At 44.7% G+C, this 25,270-nt stretch overlaps 3 protein-coding genes across 14 annotated transcripts; 2 read left to right on the top strand and 1 right to left on the bottom strand.

Moving 5' to 3' along the window:
• Nucleotides 1–471: 471 nt before the first annotated feature.
• Nucleotides 472–8,119, top strand: strip1 (striatin interacting protein 1). Its single transcript, XM_053867682.1, has 20 exons — nucleotides 472–604; nucleotides 1,543–1,612; nucleotides 1,728–1,802; nucleotides 1,908–2,042; nucleotides 2,125–2,245; nucleotides 2,503–2,678; nucleotides 2,762–2,889; nucleotides 2,969–3,151; nucleotides 3,363–3,583; nucleotides 3,671–3,736; nucleotides 3,809–3,872; nucleotides 3,967–4,038; nucleotides 4,156–4,230; nucleotides 4,902–4,999; nucleotides 5,940–6,066; nucleotides 6,142–6,242; nucleotides 6,313–6,379; nucleotides 6,604–6,708; nucleotides 6,870–7,074; nucleotides 7,150–8,119. Exons 1-20 carry the CDS (start codon nucleotides 494–496, stop codon nucleotides 7,395–7,397), a joined length of 2,448 nt encoding a protein of 815 aa, XP_053723657.1. The 5' UTR covers nucleotides 472–493; the 3' UTR covers nucleotides 7,398–8,119.
• A 376-nt stretch (nucleotides 8,120–8,495) lies between these two features.
• LOC128760213 (tripartite motif-containing protein 16-like) lies at nucleotides 8,496–21,982 on the top strand. 7 transcript variants are annotated; one of them, XR_008414799.1, is made up of 10 exons: nucleotides 8,496–8,856; nucleotides 9,131–9,226; nucleotides 9,300–9,533; nucleotides 9,593–9,755; nucleotides 9,845–9,904; nucleotides 9,997–10,080; nucleotides 10,149–11,811; nucleotides 11,923–12,015; nucleotides 17,638–18,674; nucleotides 19,713–21,982. XR_008414799.1 is itself a non-coding variant. In XM_053867358.1 (7 exons), the coding sequence occupies exons 1-7, from the start codon at nucleotides 8,719–8,721 to the stop codon at nucleotides 10,682–10,684; spliced, it is 1,311 nt and encodes a 436-aa protein (XP_053723333.1). In that variant the 5' UTR covers nucleotides 8,496–8,718; the 3' UTR covers nucleotides 10,685–16,351. The 7 variants fall into 7 exon arrangements, 1 of the variants encoding a protein (XP_053723333.1); XR_008414798.1 differs by having other exon boundaries at nucleotides 17,638–19,436; nucleotides 19,535–21,982; XR_008414800.1 differs by having other exon boundaries at nucleotides 10,149–11,776; nucleotides 17,638–21,982.
• On the bottom strand, nucleotides 12,207–25,196 carry LOC128760212 (sodium-dependent neutral amino acid transporter SLC6A17-like). Of its 6 annotated transcripts, XM_053867354.1 has the most exons (13): nucleotides 25,067–25,196; nucleotides 24,893–24,988; nucleotides 22,886–23,270; nucleotides 19,768–19,925; nucleotides 19,285–19,411; nucleotides 16,127–16,308; nucleotides 15,955–16,065; nucleotides 15,638–15,879; nucleotides 15,381–15,573; nucleotides 15,107–15,299; nucleotides 14,873–15,032; nucleotides 14,605–14,767; nucleotides 12,207–14,376 (listed from the first exon to the last, which is right to left on the bottom strand). In XM_053867354.1, exons 3-13 carry the CDS (start codon nucleotides 23,166–23,168, stop codon nucleotides 13,978–13,980), a joined length of 2,211 nt encoding a protein of 736 aa, XP_053723329.1. In that variant the 5' UTR covers nucleotides 23,169–23,270; nucleotides 24,893–24,988; nucleotides 25,067–25,196; the 3' UTR covers nucleotides 12,207–13,977. The 6 variants fall into 6 exon arrangements, 5 of the variants coding, with proteins under 5 accessions (XP_053723329.1, XP_053723328.1, XP_053723330.1 ...); XM_053867353.1 differs by having other exon boundaries at nucleotides 24,893–25,162; XM_053867355.1 differs by lacking the exon at nucleotides 25,067–25,196 and having other exon boundaries at nucleotides 24,774–24,903.
• Between the last annotated feature and the right edge of the window lie 74 nt (nucleotides 25,197–25,270).

Genomic DNA, 25,270 nt, shown 5'->3' with positions numbered 1-25,270 from the left:
TGATTCATTGATGTGTAATTTATTGAGATCTTGATCACCTTTATTGTCATGAAATTGAAAATGTGTGATGTCAATATTATTGTTGGTTTCCATATTATCCAACATTATTGACCATGTATCCATATGTATGGATCCATTAGGAACCGACCTATGTAGGATGTAAATAAATATAGCCAAACTGTTGGTAAAACGATAGTGCTCCATTTCTGCAGTTCTATAATGTCAAACGTAATATGTTTTTAATCGATATTTATCTCATAATCTCTCTGTCACTGTCCAATATCAATCTCTCTAATATCTCTTTGATATTACAATGTTATCCTAAGTTGACCTGTGCTTTGTAGCGTTGAATTATTTGCAGTCAAATGAGCAAAGTTTCGACATGACCGATTGTTGAACTCAAATCTCGAAATGAAGCCATTTGGAGATGCTGGCTTGTGATCAAATAGCGTGTATGTCAGATCTCGCGAGATTTGTACATGACCGGAAAATAATGGATCTCGGTGGAAACGGTGTGGCTTTGCCTGTAAACAATAAACAGAGGGCCATGATTCCCAATAAAAGCAGAGGAGAATTCACCAGAAACCAAAGGAAAGATTCGGAGGTACGTGGAGATGTGAGAACTGTGTGTTCCTTATGGAGGTATGTGCTGATTTCCTCTCCCAGCATCGGTCAACAACAAGCTACCGCGGCTTTATCCAGTTCTTCATTACTGCGTGCACAACAGCAGAGTTGTAAACTGATTCCGCTATATTTCCGTGACCAGTGAACTGTATCGTCAATGTGTGGTCAATTTTATTCCGTCTTAAAGCGAGTAATAGGGGGAAAGGGGCTGTTTTATCACCAATGCTAACGCTAGCCAGCGCAGGGCCAGGCGTCACGGAACCTGTTGGAATGCCTCACGTCCTGCGACACTTTGGTCTTTTAAATGCTTATTCTTACAACTGTAGTACTGTGGTTGAGTGACATTTTTCCTCGCGGTGACATCTAACCACATTAAGCTGTTTGCCCACTTCACTTCATTTGTACGACGACTAAGTCATGTCAAGTTTGGACAGTGATGAGATTAAATGCCAAGAGTTGTCGCACTGCCCCTTAAGTTATGTTTATTTAGACTTGCATTCAAAGCTACTTCTTGATTTGCCCTGTTTAAAATGGTGTACCAAATGATAATGTGATGCTAGTTTTTCCACGCATCTTTCCAAACAGGTGTAGCTGAGGCAGGTTAACTGTGAACGCACTGAGACATCTTTGTTCATTTATAAATATGTACCGGACTGCTTGTAGCCCATTGGGTCCCAGCTTCAAAAAGGAAAAAAACAAATGGACGAATCCAACCAGTTGTTCTTTGTTTTTACTACTGCTCTTTTACTGCACCCTGCAGCTGTGATGATGAGACCTCACATCTGTCAAGTGTGCATTCAGTTTGTTTACGAGTTAGTGGGAGGTTTGAGTTTTCACAACCAAAGTGCTGTACCTTTTAATCCATGAAATAAAAGTGGTGGCTTCTAACATTTGTGTCCTTTAATCGCGTTTTATTAGGGTCTCTCTGAGTCACCGGACTTGGAGTTTGAATATTCCGACACAGACAAATGGGCTGCGGAGTTGTCAGGTGTGTAGATTTGTCTCATCTTGATCAATCTTGTACAGTAGAAGTAAAGTTTGAACCTTTCCCTGTCAGAATCTATGTTCTTACTAAGTGTATTTTTTCCTTTTCTTTATCACAGAGTTGTATAGTTACACTGAAGGACCAGAATTTGCCCTCAACAGAAAATGCTTTGAGGAGGAATTAAGAGAACATGGTATTCAATCTGTTTACCTTTTGCACGTTTTGATTTATGAAGTACAAGACCAAAGAGTCTGAAGTCATTTGAACTGTTGTGGCTTTTCCCTCCCCGACACATCAGTGTCTGACAAAAAGTGGACGGAGCTGGATGCTGCTCAGCACAGAGCTCATGCAATGCGCCTTTTGGACAGTCTGGAGGTGATCGCTCGGGAGAAGAGGCTGAAGGTCGCTAGAGCAATTCTTTACATGGCGCAAGGTCAGTGAGCATAATTATATTTTCTGAATATTTCCGTCGTTTTCAAAAGGGATAGCTTGTCTTATAAAATTTTTGTCTCCAGGAACATTTGCTGAGTGCGGCTCTGAAGCGGAGGTCCAGCACTGGATGAGATACAACATCTTTCTACTGCTGGATGTGGGGACCTTCACTGCGCTGGTGGAACTGCTCAACATGGAGATTGAGTAAGTAGGAATGTGCTTGGTCGCTCCATGTATAGTTCCGTCGGAGACCTTCAAACGCCTACCTTCAATTTTTCACTATCGGAATCATCTTATTACACATTTTATTTGCCCTCTTCACAATACATATGGAGAAATATAAATAAATCACCGATGATAGCATTGCATTTTGCTTTACATTTGAATTTCAAATGAAAAACATGATTTGTCCTTTTTTGAAAAGTGAAACAAAACTCTTAACGTTCATGTCATTCATGCAGTAACAGTGCCGCCTGCAGCAGTGCTGTGAGAAAGCCGGCCATTTCTCTGGCCGACAGCACCGACCTGCGAGTTCTGCTGAATATAATGTACCTGATGGTGGAGACCATACAGCAAGACGACCCTGCTGACCAGCCTGAGTGGAGGCTGATCCGGGAAACTTTTAGAGCTGAGCTGGGTGAGACATTATTTCTTTAATCGAGTTGTGTTATGAGTAGGCACGTCGGTTAAAAAATATGTTTCCTCCTGTTTCTCAACCAGGCTCTCCACTGTTCAACAACGAGCCCATATCAGTCATGCTCTTCGGTATGGTGACCAAGTTCTGCAGTGGTCATGCGCCTCACTTCCCAATGAAGAAGGTGTTATTGCTGCTGTGGAAGAGCATCCTGGTCAGTGAACCAATCCCAATGTAACCGGTTTGCTTCATGTCACCGTCTCCTGACTGTAACGGCCTTTTCCCTGCTTCAGTTCACTCTGGGTGGTTTCGAAGAGCTTCAAACCATTAAGGTTTGCCAGCGTGAGAAGTTGGGTCTTCCTCCTCTGCCTGAGGACAGCATCCGAGTCATACGCAGCATGAGAGCCGCTTCTCCTCCTGCATCTGCATCTGACCTCATAGAGCAGCAACAGAAACGAGCTCGCCGAGAACATAAAGTAAGTCGTTGAAACGCTTAGTTGTTTTTTCCTTTTTACGTATCCAAAAAGCACAGTTTTTTTCTTCACTGCTATTGCTAAACATATTATTTCAGTTCACATTGCATTGAAAATGAATGAGTTATTTTTATTTGGTATTTTTTTGGAGCAACAACTGTTTCATTTCATGGTCTGATTCGACATTAAATTCTGTGTTTTTGTTCCGCCTCAGGCTCTGATCAAACAGGACAATCTAGACGCCTTTAATGAAAAAGATCCTTACAAAGCCGACGACTCTCGCGAGGACGAGGATGACAACGACGACAATGACAACACGATAGAGACGGAAACTTTCCCCATAGAGAGGGACGAAGTGATGCCCCCACCTATTCCTCATCCACCATCAGAGAGGGTCTCGTTTCCAAAAGGTCTGCCGTGGGCCCCTAAAGTCAGGTCAGTCAGTGAATATCTTTAATATTTCTGCAACTGCATTTCATGAGTCTAAAGAAAGCTGCTTGTATTTTTTGACTCCTCCAACAGGGAAAAAGACATTGAAAATTTCCTGGAATCCAGTAGAAGTAAATTTATTGGTTACACTCTTGGGAGGTGAGTTTCCATCCATCTGCTTTATGAAATGGGTCAGTTAAATATAGTAATAAATGATCACACATGTTGCAGCGACACAGATACGGTGGTGGGTCTGCCCCGGCCAATACACGAGAGCATAAAGACTCTGAAGCAGGTATCTTGTCATCGTCCTTTCAATGCCACTGAATTATAAACAGTGTCGCCATTTCCTCTGAAACCTGAAACAATTTCCATGTTCTTTTCTGAAGCACAAGTACGTTTCTATTGCTGAGATTCAGATCATCAAGGAAGAGGAGTATCAGAAAACACCACTGTCTGGGGTAAATGGTTTCACTATCGATCCATACGGCTCTCAAAGTCATTATTTCCACTATGTGCCGGTGGAATATCTTCTATTTATTTTTTCAAACAACTGTTTGTTGTGTTCCTCTGATCAGGGTGAAGAGGAGGTGGAGATGTGCGCGACAGAGCTGCTCTATCAGGGAATTCTACCCAGTTTACCTCAGTATATGGTCAGTGCATTTTGCCTGTTCAGATGCTGATTCGCCCTCATTTGCGTCAGTTGTTCTGACCAACCATTTTTCACTGAAAATAAAGCAGAATGTAGTACTAGCAGTTTTAAATGGTGTTTCTAAGGTGATGATTTTGAGGTAGGACTGCCTCGGAAATCCAGCGTTTTTAATCAATGCATGCTGGGATTGAGATTGTAGCAAATTTTGACATTCGTGTGACCATTTTATGACATGGCTACATTGTTACATTACATACAATTCACTTAATATTTCTTTAAAATGGTGGAGAGAGAACATCAGTTTCTTTAATTTCTGCCCCTTATTCATTTGGTTGTTGGATGTAACTGTACGCTTGTGTCCCCCCCATGTTGCTGTCATGTTCCACTTTGCTTTGACACGTTTGATATCGTGATTTCTGGGTCTGAGGATGACCAGAATCTCTTAAGAGTGTTGTGTGCTGCTTTGAGACTATCGAGCCAACGATAAACACCAGATATCTGACTTCTCAGTTGTGTGAACAGCTGTAGACACTACTGGCCAACATTTTGATTCAGTTCTATGTATTGAATAATGAGCCTTAAGATGCAGAGGGACCAACCACTTCCAGAAGAAGCACCACACTGACTGCTGTCATCGCAGGCAGACAAAGCTGTGGTTGTTTTGTGTTCTAGATTGCGCTGCTGAAGATTCTTCTGGCAGCTGCTCCCACTTCCAAAGCCAAGACGGATTCCATCAACATCCTGGCAGATGTGCTGCCAGAAGAGATGCCGTAAGTGACAATGCTTCATGTTCTTTTTTTTTTTAATATGTTCTTGTTGTTCTTCTGTAATTAGTCGTTATTTCTGGTGATGATGCAGGCGCCTCCCTATTGTAGTGTGTAAGGAAATGTTGATCAGACAAGTCTTGCAATATACCGGTATTTCTCTTACCTTAAAAAAATGTAACATGATTTTGAATTTTGAAGTTTTGTGGTGAAAAATATAGTTGGAATTTTTATTTGGTGAGAGACATGTGGTTGATATGGTTGGGTTTAGCCTTTGTAGTTGGACCCCACTGGATTGCTGCAAAATTTTAATATCACTGAATCAGTCCAAAATAGTTCTAGTAGAAAAGCTTGTTTTTCATCTGCCTCCTGAAAAACTTCTGAGGCAAAACAATAAGTGTTGGGAGTATATCACCATCGTGTGTCTGCTCATGAATTCTGGTCAACTCATCCCTGATACGGCTGGAGTGGCAGGAACTAGAGAAGCAGGTTTGTGTGGTTTGGGTTGCTCCTCACATGGCCCTGAGCAACAGAGCAGAAGCAAGTCTATCTACATCAGCAGCAAAGGGGCTGGGACTATGGAGGAGCTCTGATTTACGTTCGAACGTCACATAATAGCATATTGTAGCTCCCTTATTTGGTAAAACATATTGGTCAATCCTGGAAAACAAGAGGAAGGCACAGCCTTGACCTGCAGCAAGAAAGATGGCTTTCCTGCTCCGTCTTTCATAAATAGGTGAAGCGACCTTGAGGTCTGTAGAGTTATCCGTACCAAAGGACGGTTATTTCAAGGCCTCACATTCTACAGAGGCCAGAGCAGGACAGGAGGGAGGTTACATTCAATCTTCAGTTCAAACTGATGTCACTTGAGTGTTATAGGCGACGGGTACGATAGTAAACAGACACTTCGAACTGAGGCAGTGAAGGACTTTAACTGTCGTTGTAGGACCACAGTTTTGCAAAGCATGAAGCTCGGAGTTGATGTGAACAGACACAAAGAAATCATTGTCAAGGCCATCTCTGCTATCCTGCTGCTGCTCCTTAAACACTTCAAACTCAACCACATCTACCAGGTATTGTCTGGCCGGTGCGACTCAGTGACTGTGACACATTGTCTGTGTTTTTCACTCTGCTGTTCCTGATCCTAGTTTGAGTTCATGGCTCAACACCTGGTGTTTGCCAACTGTATCCCCCTCATTTTGAAGTTCTTCAATCAAAATATCATGTCGTACATTACAGCTAAAAACAGGTGAGCACAACCTGAAACAAGGTGATGCATTCGTTGTGTTCCATCTGACAGCTGCTCCACTGCTTTTCAGTATATCGGTGCTGGACTTCCCTTACTGTGTGGTGCACGAGCTTCCAGAGTTAACGGCAGAAAGCCTTGTAAGTCTGCCAGACTTCTGTTCTGTTCTGTTATTATGGTTTTTTTTTGTTATTGAAATGGTCTGCACAAATGTTCACTTCAAATGCCATCCAGTAAAATATGAGCAAGAGGTTTTACATTTGCCTGAAACAGAAAGTGGAATGGCCACGGTGTAATGTGTGTAGTCAGTGAAGCACCTCACAGGCAGCTCAAACAATCCTCTGTCAACTGTGTCCTGTTGCAGGAAGCCGGAGACAACAATCAGTTTTGCTGGCGGAACCTTTTCTCCTGCATTAACCTGCTACGGATCCTCAACAAACTGACCAAGTGGAAACACTCCAGGACAATGGTGAGGAAGCTGAAAGTGTTCCACGGATCCAACGTGGTCATATTACTGCAGATGAAGTCCCTGAACACAGCACCTGAATACTTAACTGATCGCACTGCAGCTTAACTTGTTTAATCTGTGATGTCAACTTGATTTTCACCCTCTGACCTGGCCTCACTCAGATGTTGGTGGTGTTCAAGTCTGCTCCCATCTTGAAGAGGGCCCTGAAAGTCAAGCAAGCCATGATGCAACTCTACGTCCTGAAGCTCCTCAAAGTTCAAACCAAGTACCTAGGGCGCCAGTGGCGGAAGAGCAACATGAAAACAATGTCTGCCATCTACCAGAAGGTCCGCCATCGGCTCAATGATGACTGGGCTTATGGGAACGGTGAGTAGAGTCCAGGTGCTGATCTGCAGGCAGGGTAATAGATGAGCCATTGTTGATCATCTCTGTTATGAACAGACCTGGACGCTCGTCCGTGGGACTTCCAGGCCGAGGAGTGTGCGCTGAGAGCAAACATTGAACGGTTTAACAGCCGGCGCTACGACAAGAGCCACAGCAATCCAGACTTCCTCCCTGTGGACAACTGTCTGCAGAGCGTTCTGGGGCAGCGGGTCGACCTGCCGGAGGACTTCCAGATGAACTATGACCTCTGGCTGGAACGGGAGGTCTTCTCCAAACCTATATCCTGGGAGGAGCTGCTGCAGTGAAAAAAAACAACAACAAAAAACTGCCCTGACTTTTACAAATAGTTCACTGCATGAAGACGATGGAGGCTCACTGCCATGTGAACGGAATGGACCACAACCAAATGGTTTACGGTTTAATTGATGAATTTAATATTGTGGTTTTATTTCCTTTTGTAATGTTTCTTAAATCTCAAAATCCACAGACTTTTTTTTTGGTGCGGCATCAACCTGCGGCATCTGCCTCATGAACAGTACATGACTATGTTCGCGCCTCTTTTTAGTGTGTTTAGAATAAGTCCAGGTTTTATCATTCTGAATTTAAACCTGAGGCACCGTGAGACTACGGTCATGAGTGAATGAGTATTGTATGTCTGTAAATATTCAAATCAGATCTCTAACCCTTTGGCCTTTGACTCTCACTGCCTGTAGGAAACAGACTTGGCTGACCTGCTGCAACTTTGTAATTGCATTATATTGACTGATTTATAGGACTTTTGTTATCATCCACAGCCTCAACAGTTCCAGTTATGGTTGTGCTTTATTTTTTTTACTTCTCTGTCCCCCCAGATTTATCAGTTAAACATTGTGTTTTATGAACTTTCCTCTTCTTCATTTTTTTTTTTACTTATTTCTCGATTAAGACATGAAATGGCTTGTATATTGTTGGAACTATTTAATATAGATTTGTTTGTTTCGCTTACATTGTCATTGTGATACAATCAGACACCTAACTGGTCAATAAATATCTGAATCATTCATGGGATTTATTGCATTACCCACACGCATCGATGAAAAGCCTCTGATGTGTCACTGCAGTGGCGTTTGCACCTGAAATGACGGCGATAATATCATCAAAGACTTCTGCGAGCATTCCATGGACACGAGTGGTAGCATAATGAATCACAGTTGGTCATAATAAATTGATCATAATAGTCACTGACAGTGAACTAACTCAGGCGTCATTTCAATGTAAATTATTATTATGATATAATTTTCATTAATGGTCGAACTCGTCACCACTCAAATGAAGTTTGACGCTCCCACCCATAGGTGGCGCCGGTGAGTTCCCATCGATGGTGGCTGCGCCTCCAAAGACTCAGCCGTCACGTGATTCCTCGATCAAAACATTGTCGTCATCCACACTAAAAAAATATACCGCGCTTATGGTGGACTTGCTCGGCGCGGTCAAAGGTTAAAACTCAACTCTCACGTCGCGGAGTTTCCTGGCTGAATGTTGAATCCACGCCCCCCACTGTCGCCCGGGCGTGACGAAAACGAAACTGAACTCGAGCGCCAAAACAGAAAACCCTCCCTGGTCGCTCTTTGAGATGAGCGGGGAAAGATGTCGTGCAGGAAACACAACAGTGACATGAACGTGTTCTGTCTGACGGACCAGACGGTTGCGTGTGTCCACTGCGTGACCATGGAGCACCGCGGTCACACGCTCGGCCTGGTGAGTGAAGAGCGGAAGATGAAGCAGGTAAACTCACCGAGTGTTTCCACCTTTAAAAAATATGTTTAACATTCAGCGTAAATTGGTATATGATTACAAAAAAATAGCATTTAATAAAAAAATGTGTTATAATTCTTCTGTGTTTGCTCTGTTCAAATATTCATAAATATTATAAATTGTTCCAGTCAGTCAGAATATGCCTGGACATTCATTCAAGAGTGTATCGCTCAGCCCCACTTGCCTTTTCGCATCTCTTTCACTGTGAGCCAACAACCATGCAAATCCTTCTGCTCTCCTGAAGGAGAACCTGAAGAACATGCTGATTAAGTCCAAAGAAATTCAACAAAGTCTCCAGAAGAGGTGCAACATCAACAGGAGGATGATTGAGCAGATTCAGGTAAAAGACTCGACTCTTCCTGTGCTTCCTGCTTGTGCTGAACGTCTCAGGTGTTGTACCTTGGCACCGTCAGGTGGAGGCCAAAGAGGCCGAGGACTTCTGTGAGGGCGTCCTGGTTCAGGTCATCGATTCTCTCCAGAGACATTACCGCTCGGTGAGGAGGATGATCCGAGCCAGGGAGGAGGCAGCCATCGCCCAGGTCGACCTCTCCATCCAGAGGTCGCGGCAGAGAATGGAGAGAATGAAGAGGCAGGAGGCAGAGCTGGGTCTTTTGGCTCGGACGGAGGGTGATGTCGATTTCCTCCAGGTACTGAGCCCATATTGATGATGCATCGGCAGGACACTAAACCTATATGTCTGACTCAGAAATGGACCGGTCTCCAAGGTCACCTTGAACCAGACGTAGATTTGGTGCGTGATGCAGATGAGCCGGGTCTTGACTTCGGGCCAATAAAGAGAACTCTGCAGGGGGTCGGGAGGCAGCTGGAAGAACTTTGTGCCAAAGAATTCTCCCTGATGTTGTTTCGAGGTGCCTACTTTGTCTCCAGTTAAATATTGTGAAAATATCACCTGTACTATTTTCCAGTATTTTATTTGTCCCCTCTCCCTTTATGACAGATGATGCAGAAGACGACTCAGAAGAACAGACAGATGGAGAGGAAGACGAGCAGCAAATTGGTAAATAAAGTTTTGAAATTTGTGAACATGTTGTTCATTCATGAAAATTATGAAAATTTTAAACATGACATTTAAAAAAAATGGATTTAAAGACTCTTCAGGTCATGAGGTGGTCTCAGGATTGACCCGCCAGATGGAGCTGCAGGCGCCTGAGACTCGAGCCGACTTCCTTCACTGTGAGTGCATTTCATCTGAAACCTGTCAGCAAACTGGAAGCTAATCTCAGCACTCTCCTCCTTACAAGACGCCCACAGGCTGACGTTCGACTCGGCCACAGCTCACCAGGACCTGGTGGTGTCCGCGGACGGGCGAGAGGTGAGGCTCTGTGGCCAGACAGTCAAGGGCCCGTCCATCCGGTACCCGCATAGGTTCGTCCACCGCAAACAGCTGCTGTGTCGGGAGCCCCTGCTGGCAGAGTGGAGCTACTACGAGGTGGAGGTGGAGGGGAGCAAGGCGGAGATCGCCCTGGCCTACTCAGCCATGGACAGGAAGTCGCGCAGCAACCAGTCGGCGTTCGGCGGAAACGCACAGTCGTGGAGTCTGGATCGATCCGCCTTCTACTCTGTGAGCCACAAGGCCCTCAGCGTCCAGCTCATAACCGTGCCCTGTCACTCCAGGATCGGTGTGTTTGTCAAGGTCAGTGAGGGCGTGGTGGCCTTCTACGAGGTGGCAGAGACGATGATCTTACTGTACGAGATGGAGGCCGTGTTCACAGAGCCGCTGTACCCCGGCTTCTGGCTGGGAGAGAAGTGTCGCATCAGCATCTGTGATCTGGTTTGATTCATCTCCAACCTGGTGTGTCAGGTTCGATTAGCTAGTGTTTCCCACTCTCTCTACCAATATATTTAGACTTTATACATCTTAATCTTCCATTTTAAAAGGCTTTATGTTGTTCTTCTACTTGCACAACTGTTGTGGGTTCAAACTTGATTTTCACTCAGCACTTTCTTACACTTTATAATGTATGTATTTTTTACTTTTAATGTTTAATTCAAATGGAATTTGATTTGAAGCGTTTGAGTATAATATTGGAAGGTCTTGGTGACGCATCTATGGTCGAACAGAGCTAAATATGATAAGGATTTTTTATATGAAGTTTATATGTAGCATATTTTCAGCATCTTTTATTTGTGTTGGGGGACAACAAATACTGCTCAAATAAGCGTTCATAAAAAAACTAAACACCTACAAACTAGCCAGTGAGTAATATTGTCCCAACTTTTGAATTGAGGCATTTATTTTATTCCATATCTTTAGTGAGTTGTGATCAGGGTAAATAAAACGTGTGGACAGTTCCGGTAGATAAAAGGTAGACTTTATTATGAATAGTGAACTTCACATTTTTACAATAAATTGATACAATCATGTTGACAAATGCAGAGAGGAGACTCCCCTACACACTTGGTGTTTCCCTACCACAGACACGACGGTGTTGACACTTTCTAACATCCAACTAACTCGTTTTTAATATTCGTATTGCCGTTACATTGACTTGAATTAGCTGCTAAGAGAAGTAAAGATTCTCGACCCGAAAGGTGACCACGTTCATTATTACTTTACATTGAGAGGTGGTGCCTTTCTGCTCCATTAAACGCAGGGAAATATATAATATATAATACAGGCTGGATAATATGCGCGTGTTGACAGACATGACAACGCACTGCGACTGCGCGCAGCTGGTCAGCAGCAATGCGACGTGAGTCACTTCCAAGGCAGGTGGTCAATGACGTCAGCACTGAGCGTGCTCCCTTTCCACGCGAGCGTTTCGTTTGATCTCGAACATGTATTTACACAGCACAGCACACAACATTTGCTAATAAAAACAAAGCATGACGCCGCGCGACGCTTCAAAAGGAAAGAGAGTCGTTTCCGGTGAGAACAACAACTCACACAAGAGCATCTCCCGGGTGAGAATGTTGCTGGCGTCAAGCTAACGTGTAGCATCATGCTAACGAGCGAGGGGGTCATTTCACTAGTTTTTGTAAAGTTTTGTGTCTGATAATCCGTTTTTAATTTAGCGTACGACATATGGAATTGACCATGAGAGGGCGCCATGGCAGCACCTCAGCACAGCGGATGCTCATGAAGGTCAAAGGGTGAACACTTCAAAGGTTGGAATCCAAACACAACATCAACAGAAGCGAACAGACATTTGACAATAACACACTGACCAGCAGCAATTTAAACACCAGTGGGCTTCACACACACACAACGATGACGTCACAATGAATGGAAATATACAGCAGTTGGACTAATAGAATGTTTACAGCTCATTCCTCTGTTATGTTGGAATATAAATGTAGTCCATTTAATCCACAACTGGATTTCACATTGACATTAAAAAAAAATAAATGAAAGTTCCGTCTTTAACAAGAACATAAAGGTGTTGGCAACACTTTATGGTCTCACAAGTGATTCACTGTGTTGGACAAAGATCATATTTTGGAAAGAGAAGGGCGTATTGAAGTAGAATGTACCCTTGTTTAATATCACTTCTACCTTTTGTTGCTTTTATTTACTTCTGTGATCTAATTATATATAGAATTGTGTTTAAAATATGACCATTATTGCATGAAACAATTGTGCTTCTGCAGCAACTTTGCTTTGAGTCAACAAGTGAAACAGTTGAGCTGCGCTCTTCTTTTGGCCCTTTTAAGTGGCTGTGTGCTGATGTGTGCTTCTACCTCTTTGGTGGACATGAGTTATTTACAACAGCAGTTACCTCAACTAGACACACGTTAAATAGCTTATTTCTATAAAGCATATTGTCATAGCTTCCGATTTAAGATTCCCCGTCTTGGGTGTGCAGTTTCTCCTCCCTCCGTTTCTCCTTCTAGATGTGCCGTCTGTACATGGACCCACTCTGAAAGGATTGCAACACAACCTCACACTGACTGTCAGTCAGTTTACTGTTGCATGACAGAAGGATTCATCAAATGCAAATGTGCCATTGTTTTGTCCGTTTAGTTTGCTGATCACAGGTGATCATCCTTGTGAGAAAACATGTGCTCAACAGACACTTCCTTCTGCGGCTTCAATGACATCGACCGACCGACGATTGTCATCTCAGCGTCTCATCTTTCCCTCCATGAGTCCACTAACAATTCGCCCCATCAAAACAAAGCCTCACATCTCCTCTCCACAACATCTCAGCAAAGGCATCTTACTTCTCACATTTAGTACCATTAGATACATATCTTCATTTTTCTATATTTACATAAATACACAAACCAAGAAATGTGTTTTTTTTCTGTGCCAAAATCTTTACAGTGCATTGCTGCACTTTTTCCAGTCAAAGCTTTTAGTGATCTTAAAATACAAGTGAGCTTTGTGCAGTTTTTCACTCAGACTGTAGGGATGTTGCACACACTAAGCTAAAGTGTAGCTAAAATCCGCTATTCTAGATTTATAATCCTGGCATTCGTGGATTATTATGATGACTAATCCTTTTAATATTTCAGTTACAGAAGACTAGATATCCTAATTTGCCACACACATCCTAGGATTGTCCCATGCACTCGTGTCATATAAGTTCAGATGCACAATGAATGATCAAATATGTTCAATGAAGAATCAATCATGGCAATGAAATTCAATCTAAAGATGCCACGGCGCCTCATTTTGATTGGTTCGATTTCGAGAGGTTTTCAAACAACATGTATCCCCTTGAAATGTTTGAATGAGCTATACTCAAACTTCAAGTATAATTCCCCCTATTTTGTCTCCAATATAACCTGTGCATAGACCAGTGCTCTGGTCTCTTATACTTCAACATTCAACAAGTGTTTCTACATTCTTGGTTTCAGCCTCCACATTGTTGCGTGCACTTCTGGGAGAAGTCAGCTGCATATTCTGCAGCAAAGACAGACCTTCAGAGAGGGAGGATGTAAAGTCCTGTGTGCTAGTAAATGAAGTGTAAATACAGATGAAGTCACGATCAAGATCAACTTGATACCTGGTGCTTACAATCTGGTGAATGTTGTGCTCAGATAGTTGTACTTTAGTGAGGAACTGGAGTGAGATCCTGGCGCTTCCTAAAACTCTAAATGTACTGAGGTGTGGCAGTGGGTCAGTCAGGAGTCAGAGTCTGGTGTTACAGGCGTTGTTGGTGTGGTGGGGCTGATGGCGGCGTTCTGGTAGCCGCTGCCGTAGCAGCTGTTGGGCGACAGAGAGTTGGGGTCGAAGCTGGTGTTGCCCGCCGGTGTCAGGTAGGGCTTACGTGAGGGCAGGGCCGATGAGGGGTCGCCAGGTTTGCCGCTAAGAATGGACCTGGCCTCGTCCTGTTCAGACAGGTTGGAAATATCCTTCATCATGGATTTACGGTAGGAGACGGAGAGCTTGTTGGAGCCGTCCGACATCAGATTGAAGTGGCGGGCGATGAAGACCACCGGCAGAGGGAGCATAGCCAGAACGATGAGGGCGAAGCACATGATGAGTGCCCAGGTTGGGTAGCTCTGGAAGCGCTCCTGAGCCTACAGATATGGATACGTATTATATTATAACGTTTACATTTGCCATCTCTCTTGTCTTTTACAACTAAAAAAATATGAATCCTTCAGTCAAAATGTCGTCTGAATCTCAAATATGAAGAACTATCGTGCTTTGCAAAACAAAACCAAGTCTTGAGGGAAAAGTTCCGCTTTTTCTTGTACTTGTGGTTGAGCATTGAGCTCGGGGACCAAACCGAAGCGCTGACTCACCAGTTCCTGGACCCAGGCGTTATATCCGGGTGGACTGATAGCCATCTCGATGACGGTGGCAGAGATCAGCACGATCAGACAGATGGGCGAGACGTACTTCCACAGGTAGAAATACAGAATGTTGGGCCGAAACCCCAACATGTCCTCGAGGTCCTGCATGAACCTGTTATGGAGAGAAGAACCGGAAACATGACCCAGCGCTGTAGCGGCCGCGCCTCCGTCAGCAGCGTCACACTCACCTACCTACACACATCAGCAGTTCTTGTACCTTTTAGTGCCATAAATCCACGCCACAGACACGTTTTCCAGGATGACCACCACGGTGAGGGGCAGTCCCGCAGAGTAGTCATCAAACATGGTGACAAAGTAGTTTCCCGAACGCTGGACAAACAGCAGGCCACACAGGAAGGCGACGATGCAGCAGGCGACTGCAGAGAGACAGACAGAGCTCAGCTGTCGTCGCCAACAGAAGTCCTGGTTTCTGCTCTTGAAGTCATCTCACCTGTGAACAACTCCTTCTGGACCTTGTAGGTGTCCAAGACAGGTGTGGTGATGCCGGTCATGGTGCCAATCATGCTGCCCAGACCCAAATTAATGAGCATGAAGAAGAACATCACCGACCAGAAAGGAGATGCTGGAAAGTGTGTCATGGCCTCAGTGAAGGCGATGAAGGCCAGACCGGTCCCCTGCACCGCCTGCACACGGCAGTTATCAGGTCAAGTCGTGTCCAGTTTTAACACATCAAAGCTGCTCTGGATGAAGGTCACTGGCCTGACCTTGTTGAGCTCGTCCTCCAGGACACACGGCTCCAGTCCCAGCTGAGCGAAGCCGTCCTCCTTCACGGTCTTGATCACGCCGTACATCTCAGCATAGTCAGAGGAGGTCAGGTGGGAGAAGTTGACGTGAGGAGGGATCAGATCGTGGCTGAGGACGTTGGAGTTCAAATATCCCAGGATCTTCTCCGCGTTTCTTAGGAGACACATACAATTACAGTCTAAGAAATGGTCCATGGAAGAATCCGGCAGATACTCACTCGACGACGCATTTCTCGTTCATGATGTTGGCCTTGAAACCCAGCACCGCGAAAACTACCAGCGTGGCCAGAATGGAGGTGAAGAAGTTGATGAAGGAGACGAGCACGGCGTCAAAGTGACAGTTGTTGTCCACTTTGTTGTAGCTGGAGAAGGCGATGACACCTCCGAAGCCCAGACCCAGAGCAAAGAAGACCTGTGTGGCTGCCTCTCGCCACACCTGAGGCTCCAGCATCTTCTCCAGCTGAGGGACGCAAGAAGAAAGCGTTTGGTAGAGGAAGTCTTCAAAGATGAGAATGACAAGAGGAGAATCTTTCACTTTTGGAGTGAACATGTGAGCGATCCCATCCACTGCCCCCTTCAGCATCAACCCTCGGACCAGGAAGCAGAACAGCACCACATACGGGAACAGAGAGCTGAAGTACATCACCTGGGAAGATGGAGGTGGAAAACTCAGGAAGTCTTGGCTGTTTTTGTTGTGCTCGCCGTACCTTCCCAGAGGAGGCGATTCCTTTAATGACGGCGAGGCACACGATGATCCAGGCCACCAGCAGGGACAGAGTCATTTTGACATTCAGGCCTCCACTTTCTGCAATGGTGCTGGTCGTGTTCAGAGTCTGACGGTACCAGAAGTAGGTTGTAGCTGAGCTCTTCTCGCATTCTGGCTCCACAACTGCATTGGACAGACATGTTGGACCCATGATGACGACTGGAATCCTCCATTGATGATTGAGCATGTTGCATGTGCAACTCAAGTATGACAGTTGCTACAGTACAGTTGTTGACGATCTACCAGCGTGAGGAGATCACTTGGATTCACTCACATTCTTTCTATACACTATAGATCCATGCTGACATGACTCGTCCATCCCTCGGAGCGCTGTGTAGTGCACAATGCTCCTTTCTTCACAGCGAAGAAGCTGGTCAAATGCGCGACTTCCAGTTGTTTTTAAACCTGATGCTCCTCTAAGGTGACCACACACCTTCACAACAGAACCAGGGAGTGATCCTTGTCGGAACCACAACGCCAAAGACTGTCAGCTAACATGACGTCTCACTTCCAAACTTCACTGACACTTAAACGCTCATGTTTAAAAGTTGGATAAAAACTAAATGCAGAACCAAATACATTTGCTCCAAATTGTCAACCACTGTCTTTATCAAGCAAACTGAGGCAAAGAATGTTAAAGAATTATCTGGAAATTCTTCAAACTAGAATCAAATCAAGCAAAAGACATTGTGATAAAATCTAAACAGTGATTTAAAATTTGCCACATTTCCCAGCACATTTTTAAACAAATACATTTCCTCCTCCTGCATTACAAGGGATTTTCTGCAGACTTTTGACTAAGCACAGATGTGCTTTGGCCAGGATCCTTTGGTGTGACTCAGGATTTTTTTCTGTGAATTAAGTGTTCCGTGGCTTGAAAAAGGTTGAAAAACACTGCACTGGAGCACTTACAAGAGGATGTGATCAACTAGTGGAATAGATAAGAATTATTGTAGGTAAGAAAATAAAGCTAAAAAATAGAATGGCTTCCTCGAATCATTGCATTGGTCTATTTAAGATTACACTAAACACCGGTGCAGGGGGAGAGAGAGAACACGTGCTCTCAGATGTTTCCCACCGAGACGCACTGAAGGTCATATCAATCTGTATTCAAAGCATCGAGCTCCAGTCCAACAGACCCAGATTTCAGTTTTGTGTAATCTATAGAATATGGTCCTGAAGTCCTGAATATTTGCTGATTGAAGCAACAATGAAGCTGCACGTCCATGCAGGAAATTGAGAACAAAATTGCCTGTCTTTCACAGCAGTTTAGAAGGTAAATATTTGGTCCTCACAGGATCAATTTAAAAACTGTCCACTTTAGGCAACTTCCCAGAATCTCCCACTGAATTCCTTATGCTTCATCACAGGTCTGTGTCCTGGCACTAGTTGGTGTCCTGTTTGTAGTTTCTAACCTGCTGACATGATTCTGTCTTTGCTTGTTGTCGGCAGCTTCCACTCGTCGCTGGCCTGACTGGGCGTCACCTCAGCCAGGGATTAGAAGCTTGGTTTTCCCATGCCTTCAAATGAGACAACATGGCAGACTGACACGGCGAGTGCACTTCTTCTTCATTTGGTTTGACATTCCCTCCACACTCAAGCGGAATTGCTTTTAATTATGAGGTCATCACTATATAATCTGGATTATCTCCTAGCAGACGAGACACTGGTAAGACTGAAAACAACACTGCAGGTTTTGAACCACCGACTTCCATTCAACGCGCTGACGTTCAAATGAACCCATAACACAAATTGATATGGCTGACTGTAGAGGATAATCCTGACGAGTAACCCCTGGGCTGCAGGCTTGAAATATGGACATCAGTTACATGCACACAAGGAGCTTGTGTGCTGAACTGAAAACAGATGCCTTGATGCCTATAAAGCTGTAAATGAAAACAATCAACTTCAGTATTTATCTACCACACGGGTGTCCAAACTGTGGAATCAGTTGCTGCATGTTTGAGCCTGCACCACCGCGGCCCTTCGAGGTTTGCCCACCTCTGAATACCATGCTTCACAGTACAAACAGCTGCGGCTCCACTACTAAACCAGCTAGCTTCCCAGTCCACACCGACTAATTCCAAAAGCAAATCTTCCATGTTTCTGTCCTGCTCCCTGGCGAACCTGGACGACTGTGACAAGGCCAGTAATACTCTAGTAAAATAATTAATATTTTTAGATCGTCACAAAAAAAAAAGAGTTGTGTCATGCTTTCTTCAATTGGAATAACAGCTAAAACAAAATGATTGCTATACTCTGACTTACATTACATTATTTTTCAATCAATCTTTTCTCGTTTCTGTTACTGAACAGTGCAGTGTAGAGTTTTATTATTGTATTTGAATGTGAAGTCGTCCAAGTAAACTACTGCAACAGAAAAGATATAACATATGTCAAATGTTGTGTTATGTTTCTTTCATAATTTCCAGGGGGAAACCAATTAAAAAATCAGTACCATAATGATCAAATTTGGAAGTGCTGTAGAGGTGAGTGTTTTTAAAACAGACATCTCATTTCCTCTCCTTCATCAGGGATTTTTGGGTTTGGTTATGATGTCACATTGCATGATGTGGTGCACCTGGACTGAGAATCCTTCTTTTACATTTGATCAGGTTGCATTTGTATTTCTTATTAGTTTCCTTCTATAATTGTTTTATCAAAATTTTAAATCAGAGCCTTCGTAATAATACATTTCTTCACTGCTTCTCCAGAGTCAGATGTGACAGTGAGACCTGCTTTACTTCACTGACCACTCTAGACTGTCAAATGTCAACAGAAACGGTGGTCCGGTTGTGGCCTGTGGTCTGATCTGTAAGACCTCCCACCCTTCTTGCATGGACTCATGGTCCTCATCCACTTTTGATGAACCTCTTTGATAGACATGTTTTGCTTGGTGACGAGGAGTGATGGGCTGCTGAGGCTTCATGAAGCAGTTTACTCAGTTCCAGGGTCCACTAGATGGCGCTATCTGCTCTAGAATCAGAGGATTTTCAAAGGAACCTCACATCATTTTTAAATCAACAGAGGCTGTTTCATGAAGCCTCAAAAGCACATGACTAGTGACAAGCTCCAACAAAAGCTTGTGTGGTCACTCACTGGCCAGCGTTCCGTTCTTCCTGAAGGGACAGTCACTCCACGGCAGAGGAAACTGGAAGGACTGGAAGAAGTAGAAGATGCTCCAGCCGATGATCACGTTGTAATACAGACCCACAAACCCGCACACCTGGATGATCAGACACACGGCGTCAGTATAGAGATGATGTTTGTCAGTCCCCCAGCTCCACCACACTCACTGGCTAAATAAGGCCACATCAATAATGAAAGTGCTCTCTTTTCAACCCTCCAGGAGATATTTTTAGCTGCTTCTTCTTCTGCAGCCAAGCAGCTCTCATGGCTCGCTTTCACTCCGGAACACGTCGATACATCCCATAGACTCCTGAGAGGCCGGCGGAGGCTGGCGATGTGATGCTGTACTTCTCTACAAGCTAATAACATCTGTGCACAAACCTTGTCCTTTCCTCCAGAGCTGGGCTCCATGCTCTGTATCGGACCTAAACCTGAGCAAAGATCAATACTCACCATCAGACTGGACATGCCGATCCCACCCAGGCGAGGACAGACGTAGTTCCACACCCCAATGCTTCCTCGGCGAATCTTCTGCCCCACCGCTAGCTCCAGGAAGAAGAGCGGGATGCCGATGACTAGGAGGAGGATGAAGTAGGGCACCAGATAGGCTCCTGACAAACACATCAGATAAAAAATTAATAATTTAGATTAAGCGCAAGAGGACTGAACAACTACAGGTGGCGCCTGACCTTGTCCTACATGTTCCTGAAACAAGCATTTATGGACAGAGTTGATCATTTTACAGGAATCAAAAGTACTTCCAGACTAGTTTTATCTGATACTGATACGTCCGGTACTCGATAAATGATCTCACGTCTTTAACTGACCGACTTCTTTTGTTTTTTTTTTTCAAATGTCCACTATTAGTAATGACATGAACGTATCGTGTGTGGCTTGCCAGCACTGCAACTATGAAAGGTTGAAGTTTTCATGTTGTATTTTTTACTGCAATATGGAACACCTGTCTGTTCGGACGTCAAGAGACGATGAGTTTCAAAATATGCTACGTGATGCTAAACTGATGCTAAGCTTCTAGCTTAAATTACCGTCCTACCTACCTACGTAAAGTTACCTACCTAGCATCTGTCACTCGACTTGAATTATGAGGAAAATGACAGCGTGGCGGATCTGATCGCAGAAATATTGAGCAACGGAAACCATTTTTCTTACTGTTCTGAAGAAGGAAACATGGTGTCCGATCTAGTGTTGGTCAAACGAAGATAAAGATTTACACGCTGTATGTGTTGAAGGTGCACAATAAGAGCTAACCTCAGGGAGAAGCAAAGCTAAGCAGTGTTTCTGAGGCCTGTTTTTCCTCAATGCAGTTTTTGTGCAGCTGTTAAGTGCCATCCAGGCTTTTTATAAAAATCTCTTCTGGACTTATGGCTTGGGACGGCTGCCAGGTTTGTTAGGCATTTGATTGGCCAAGTGACGCTCAGCAGGGACACATCCTGAAGAGGTGTTCTGAGTGAGAGCAGAAGTGGAAAGCAGGCAAGCGAGGACAATGTTCTGAGTTCTGCAGGGACATACTGGATTTTGGACTTTGTTGTGTTGGAATTGAGCATTTTGGCAATGGAAGTGTGGTGAATTGGGGATGACACTTGTGTGTCAAGCTACAAAACATGGCTACCAGCAAAACCCTCACCCTGAAAAGATTCAGGCCCCACACAATATTGAGCGGTGGCCATAACCAAACATGAAGCTAGAAACGCTTGTTTTTCGAACGACCACTCGCAAGTCTGCAGACACATGTCAGAGCGCATGTTTTTGGATGATATTGACTGTAAATGGGTCAACAACTGGCACGACTACAGGAAACGTCTAAATGGAATGTGACATGTTTTTTTCACCTGTGGTTGCTTGACATTGAATCCTTCCACCAGTTTTCCCACCATCAAACTCCCTTCCATCTGCATCACTTATTCTGTTCTTGGACACTTCAAGAAGTATTCCGTCAATCCTCCGATGTCCTGACATGCATGGCTTTGTGGGGTGGTCATTATTACCGTTCATAACTGCATATATCTTTAGCTCTTGTGGGCCATGTTGAATGACTTGGCAGACCAGATTTGAGTATGACACCTGCGGGTGAGACACTCTTCCTTATAAATATTGCCAAACAGCTCAATCTCATCCTGCGTCATCATGATTCCATATATTAAGAGCCAAAAAACAAAATAAATCAGCGATGACTAACACATGAAGAGAAGCAGTGACTAACAGGGAATGTTTATTGAGGCGGTGACACGCGAGGAAATGGGAGGTTAGTGGCACTAAGTGATGTCAGGTGTTTATGAATGGAGCCACTTAGGAGTCACCAAGGGTGATCACTCAATCCAGTACATATCTCAGAGATCCACATGAAGAAGACACTGAGGAGCACGAACAAGATGAAGGGAAGGGAGCAGCCACTGAGCAACAACAAGCTTTAATCTCCCCGTAATTGTCTGTCAGAGTGAAAAACCTTAGCAACCTTGCAAGACCTGACTCTGATGGTACAGTAACTCTGACACGGACGATAAGGCTGTCATCACATGGACAGTGGATCTCTCTCAGCAGCACGTACACCTCCTCTAACATGCTCCTCAGACAAACATCGTCCAGGAGCAGGATTCAATTACCTTCATCTATATTGAACCCCTTTCTGTTTACCAGAAGATCAGATGAACCGGAGCGGCAGCAGTAGTAATCAATACGGCCGCTAAATTTAGCCCGGCTGTTTGGAAGCTTCTGCACAGTCGAACCAGCAGCGACCTGAAGTGTCGCACGCGTAAAGGTCATCCATGTCGTGTGGGCCGAGGCCGCAGAGGACGGGCCGAGACTATGTTGAGCATCTGTCTCTGTCAGCCTGCAGGCTGTATTGTCTGACAGACAGGGGTATCTCAAAGTGCTGTGCAGGGTAGTGTTAACCTCAGAAAAGGTTAAAGATTAAGAGAAAAATGTACACACTCATGGAATCATATTCACGCACACATATGTTTGAGAGAACACACGCTATCAAGGAGCCACAACTGCAGGTTGGGTGACTGTGGTGGGGAAATGCCAGAGATGAAAGTAGTATTTTGGCAACCTACAACGGAATAAAGAAACAGCTAACAAATACACAAACAGGGTTGATATTAAGGCAACGCGAAAAAGATGGGTCTTTAAGTGAGTCATGTACTTGTCACTGTACCATAGCTCTGTACAATAGTATGATGTGCTTTTTTCGTGTGAGGTACTTGAGGGCAGACCACATTTCCAAGCTCATGTCTTGGTCTCTGTCGCGCTGGACTTATTTTTCATCCGCACAAATGTGTGTAATTCCTGAGTGTACATCACCCAAATAAGTCTTCTGTGCTCCCACTCTCCTAATGAAGAGAAGGGGAGGAAGGAAGAGCTTTAACTGCAGCATAAGTGTGAGCAATGTGTGTGTGTGTACACAGTTTGGTTCTGGGTCAGGTGGTCTCCACTACCACTCTGGTATTGTGTTGTGTTGTTGCAGTCAGGACTCAGAGTCTCAGCAGACAATAACCACCCAGCAGGTGTGTAGTCGCCCTGATGTTCCGCTGTGCAGCATCTGTGAGCTCACCTCCTCCGTTCTTCTGGCACAGGTAAGGGAAGCGCCACACGTTCCCCAGGCCCACGGAGAATCCCACCTGAGCCAGGATGTACTGCAGTTTGCTGTTCCACGCTGGACGTCCGTCATTCTCCGGCAGCTCTATCTGCGGGACTTTCTTTCCGGCCGCAGCTCCGACATTCAGGTTGCTGCTCTTGTAGTCGAGCGGCTCCTCGTGAGCGAGCAGATCAGCCACAGACTCTGTGACATGCTCCAGGCTCTGCTCGCGCTGCGTCACCTTGCTGTTCTTAGGCATGAGGCAGGCTGAGGGTCCGGAGGAGCGCGGCCACACTGGTGAGACTGAAGATTCCTGAGAAGGTGGATGGATGGAGGCAGCTCTGACTGGAGGCGCTTTGTTCTGCAGACAGACAAAATATCAAACTGAAGATGCAATTCAATTGAATATCAACCTTTGGTTCCTCACAAGGGAACAACTAAACAAACACCATCACGTGGCAGAAAGCACTTGTGACCTCAGAACTGCCCACACTCACTGACACTATTACTCCACCATCTAGTGCTCAGCTGAGCTTGAGATCACATCAGGTAGAAACAGCCCTCCGTGAGACGTGTTAGCTATCTTTGATCCTGCCTTGAAACTGAAATGAAAACTGTATAAAAAAATGGCTGACATTTACCCTCTTTTCAATGACGTGCAACAAAAAAAAGAACTATAAATGATTTTTCCCAGCGAATACCTCAGTTATGAAAATCCCAAATCCTGCAAATTGTGCTCTTTAATTTTCCTTTTCTGCGAGCTTAACTTTAGGGAAGTTTTTTTTCCCACAATAAATCCCCCTAATCCCCTGTAGCAGCGCTCATCCTCACCCCTCTGGCAGAGGAGCGCTTGGTCCAACCCAAAACAGAGGAAGGGATGCTGTGGATGTTGGGCTGTGATGTGTTCAGATGATCTGCTTCATCACTTATTGAGCGAGGCCCTCCGCCGCGGCAGCAGCTGGCCGACGAAGATGGAATATTTTGTTCACAAATGATCCTTAAAAGGAAGATTATTTCTGCTCATTTCCGTTCCTGTGCATGACCAGAGCACACGCCAAGATGATGCAATAATCCATAGCCATTCACAAGTCTTGGTAATCCCACATGCATTAACCATAAAGCTCCCTCCTCTCTCCGTCTTGTCATTCAATCCCACATTACAGTACACAAGACACGTAACATCAATCTGCGGCTGCATCGTCCCGCCAGCCCTGCCCAGCTGCATAGCATCCATCCAATAATCCAGCTGCAAATAACACACACAGGTCATGTGACCCCTGTCGTTGAGCCAAATTGGAGGATTGTGAAGAGCATCTTTTTCCCACTGATCTGAAAAATGGCTTCGTCCTCATGCGACTTTTAAACGTTCACACGGAGAATCATAACGTTGTCTTAAATAACACGAATTAAAGAATAAATAAGGCATCAGATTAATGGAATATCATTTGAAACACCACAAACTGCTCCAGATAAAACCTGTCAATCATCTGAGAAATCTCAAAATAACAGCATTAAGTTCTCAGCATTGCCACAAAGGCAGGTAGCCCACGGTCCCGTTCAGAAGTTTCATGCCACTGAAGTTTGGATTCAAAGTGGTTGGGATGAAACAGCAGACTGCAGCAAGGTGTCAGACACAGTCATTAATCCTGTTTAGCCGGGTCTTGTTCATTCATCGATTACAGATTCAAGCGAGCCACCAGTGAACAATCGAACAGTCCAGTGCACAAGAACTGGAGCTAAGAAGAAATCACATTTTCAGTTTTGCAGACGGTGACAAACGCGTGTGTTAGATAACTTTTCTGACATAAATCCGCCGTGTGAATCTCCATAAATAAAATACCAGACGTTAAGTAGCAATAAATACCTGAAGGAAAGCCTGAAGTTCGCCGATAATACGGGCAGTTTAACTCCCTTCTGGTGGACCAACTTCTAAATTGATGATCAGTGCATTCAATATTCATTTCAATAGACGTGTTCTCTTACCTTCGGTCTCCGGGTCGCTGGCGTCCACTGGCCGGTGAGAGCGAGTTGACAGCGGCTGATGGGTCGGTGTGTCCCGGAGTGCAGACTGGCAGGACACTGGAGGACGACGCGCCTTCACTTTAGAGAGTTATTCCGCGGGACGCTTCGTGACAAGCGGGGGAAAAAAAAGCTCACCACTAGCAAGTGCACATAATCTTCTCTCTTCCACTTGTGCAGATTCACCGGAGGCAGCGCCTAGTGATGCGCCTGGGTGGAGGCAGATGAAGAGATGCTGGGTTGTCAAGGTTATCCACTCCTACCTGAGGAAGTGGCGCTCTGACGCAATCTGTCGTCATACTGCTTAATGCGCGCTGTTCAATTGATAAAAAAGGTTCCGTC

Source organism: Synchiropus splendidus, chromosome 6 (assembly GCF_027744825.2).
Source record: "Synchiropus splendidus isolate RoL2022-P1 chromosome 6, RoL_Sspl_1.0, whole genome shotgun sequence".
Taxonomy (NCBI): domain Eukaryota; kingdom Metazoa; phylum Chordata; class Actinopteri; order Syngnathiformes; family Callionymidae; genus Synchiropus; species Synchiropus splendidus.
The sequence above is the reverse complement of the archived record's forward strand: the minus strand, read 5'-3'. Positions and strand labels throughout refer to the sequence as shown.

What these genes read in the sequence shown, in the direction of transcription:
- LOC128760213 (XM_053867358.1), top strand. Translation starts at nt 8,719, where the DNA reads ATGTCGTGCAGGAAACACAACAGTGACATGAACGTGTTCTGTCTGACG. An exon ending in CTCCCTGATGTTGTTTCGAG is followed by an intron (nt 9,756 to 9,844) that starts GTGCCTACTTTG and finishes CCTTTATGACAG; the next exon opens with ATGATGCAGAAGACGACTCA. An exon ending in GGAAGACGAGCAGCAAATTG is followed by an intron (nt 9,905 to 9,996) that starts GTAAATAAAGTT and finishes ATGGATTTAAAG; the next exon opens with ACTCTTCAGGTCATGAGGTG.
- strip1 (XM_053867682.1), top strand. Translation starts at nt 494, where the DNA reads ATGGATCTCGGTGGAAACGGTGTGGCTTTGCCTGTAAACAATAAACAG. An exon ending in CCGTGGGCCCCTAAAGTCAG is followed by an intron (nt 3,584 to 3,670) that starts GTCAGTCAGTGA and finishes CTCCTCCAACAG; the next exon opens with GGAAAAAGACATTGAAAATT. An exon ending in AGAAAACACCACTGTCTGGG is followed by an intron (nt 4,039 to 4,155) that starts GTAAATGGTTTC and finishes TCCTCTGATCAG; the next exon opens with GGTGAAGAGGAGGTGGAGAT.
- LOC128760212 (XM_053867354.1), bottom strand. Translation starts at nt 23,168, where the DNA reads ATGCCTAAGAACAGCAAGGTGACGCAGCGCGAGCAGAGCCTGGAGCAT. An exon ending in GTGCCAGAAGAACGGAGGAG is followed by an intron (nt 19,926 to 22,885) that starts GTGAGCTCACAG and finishes TGTGTTTGTCAG; the next exon opens with GAGCCTATCTGGTGCCCTAC. An exon ending in GAAGAACGGAACGCTGGCCA is followed by an intron (nt 16,309 to 19,284) that starts GTGAGTGACCAC and finishes TGTCCAATGCAG; the next exon opens with TTGTGGAGCCAGAATGCGAG.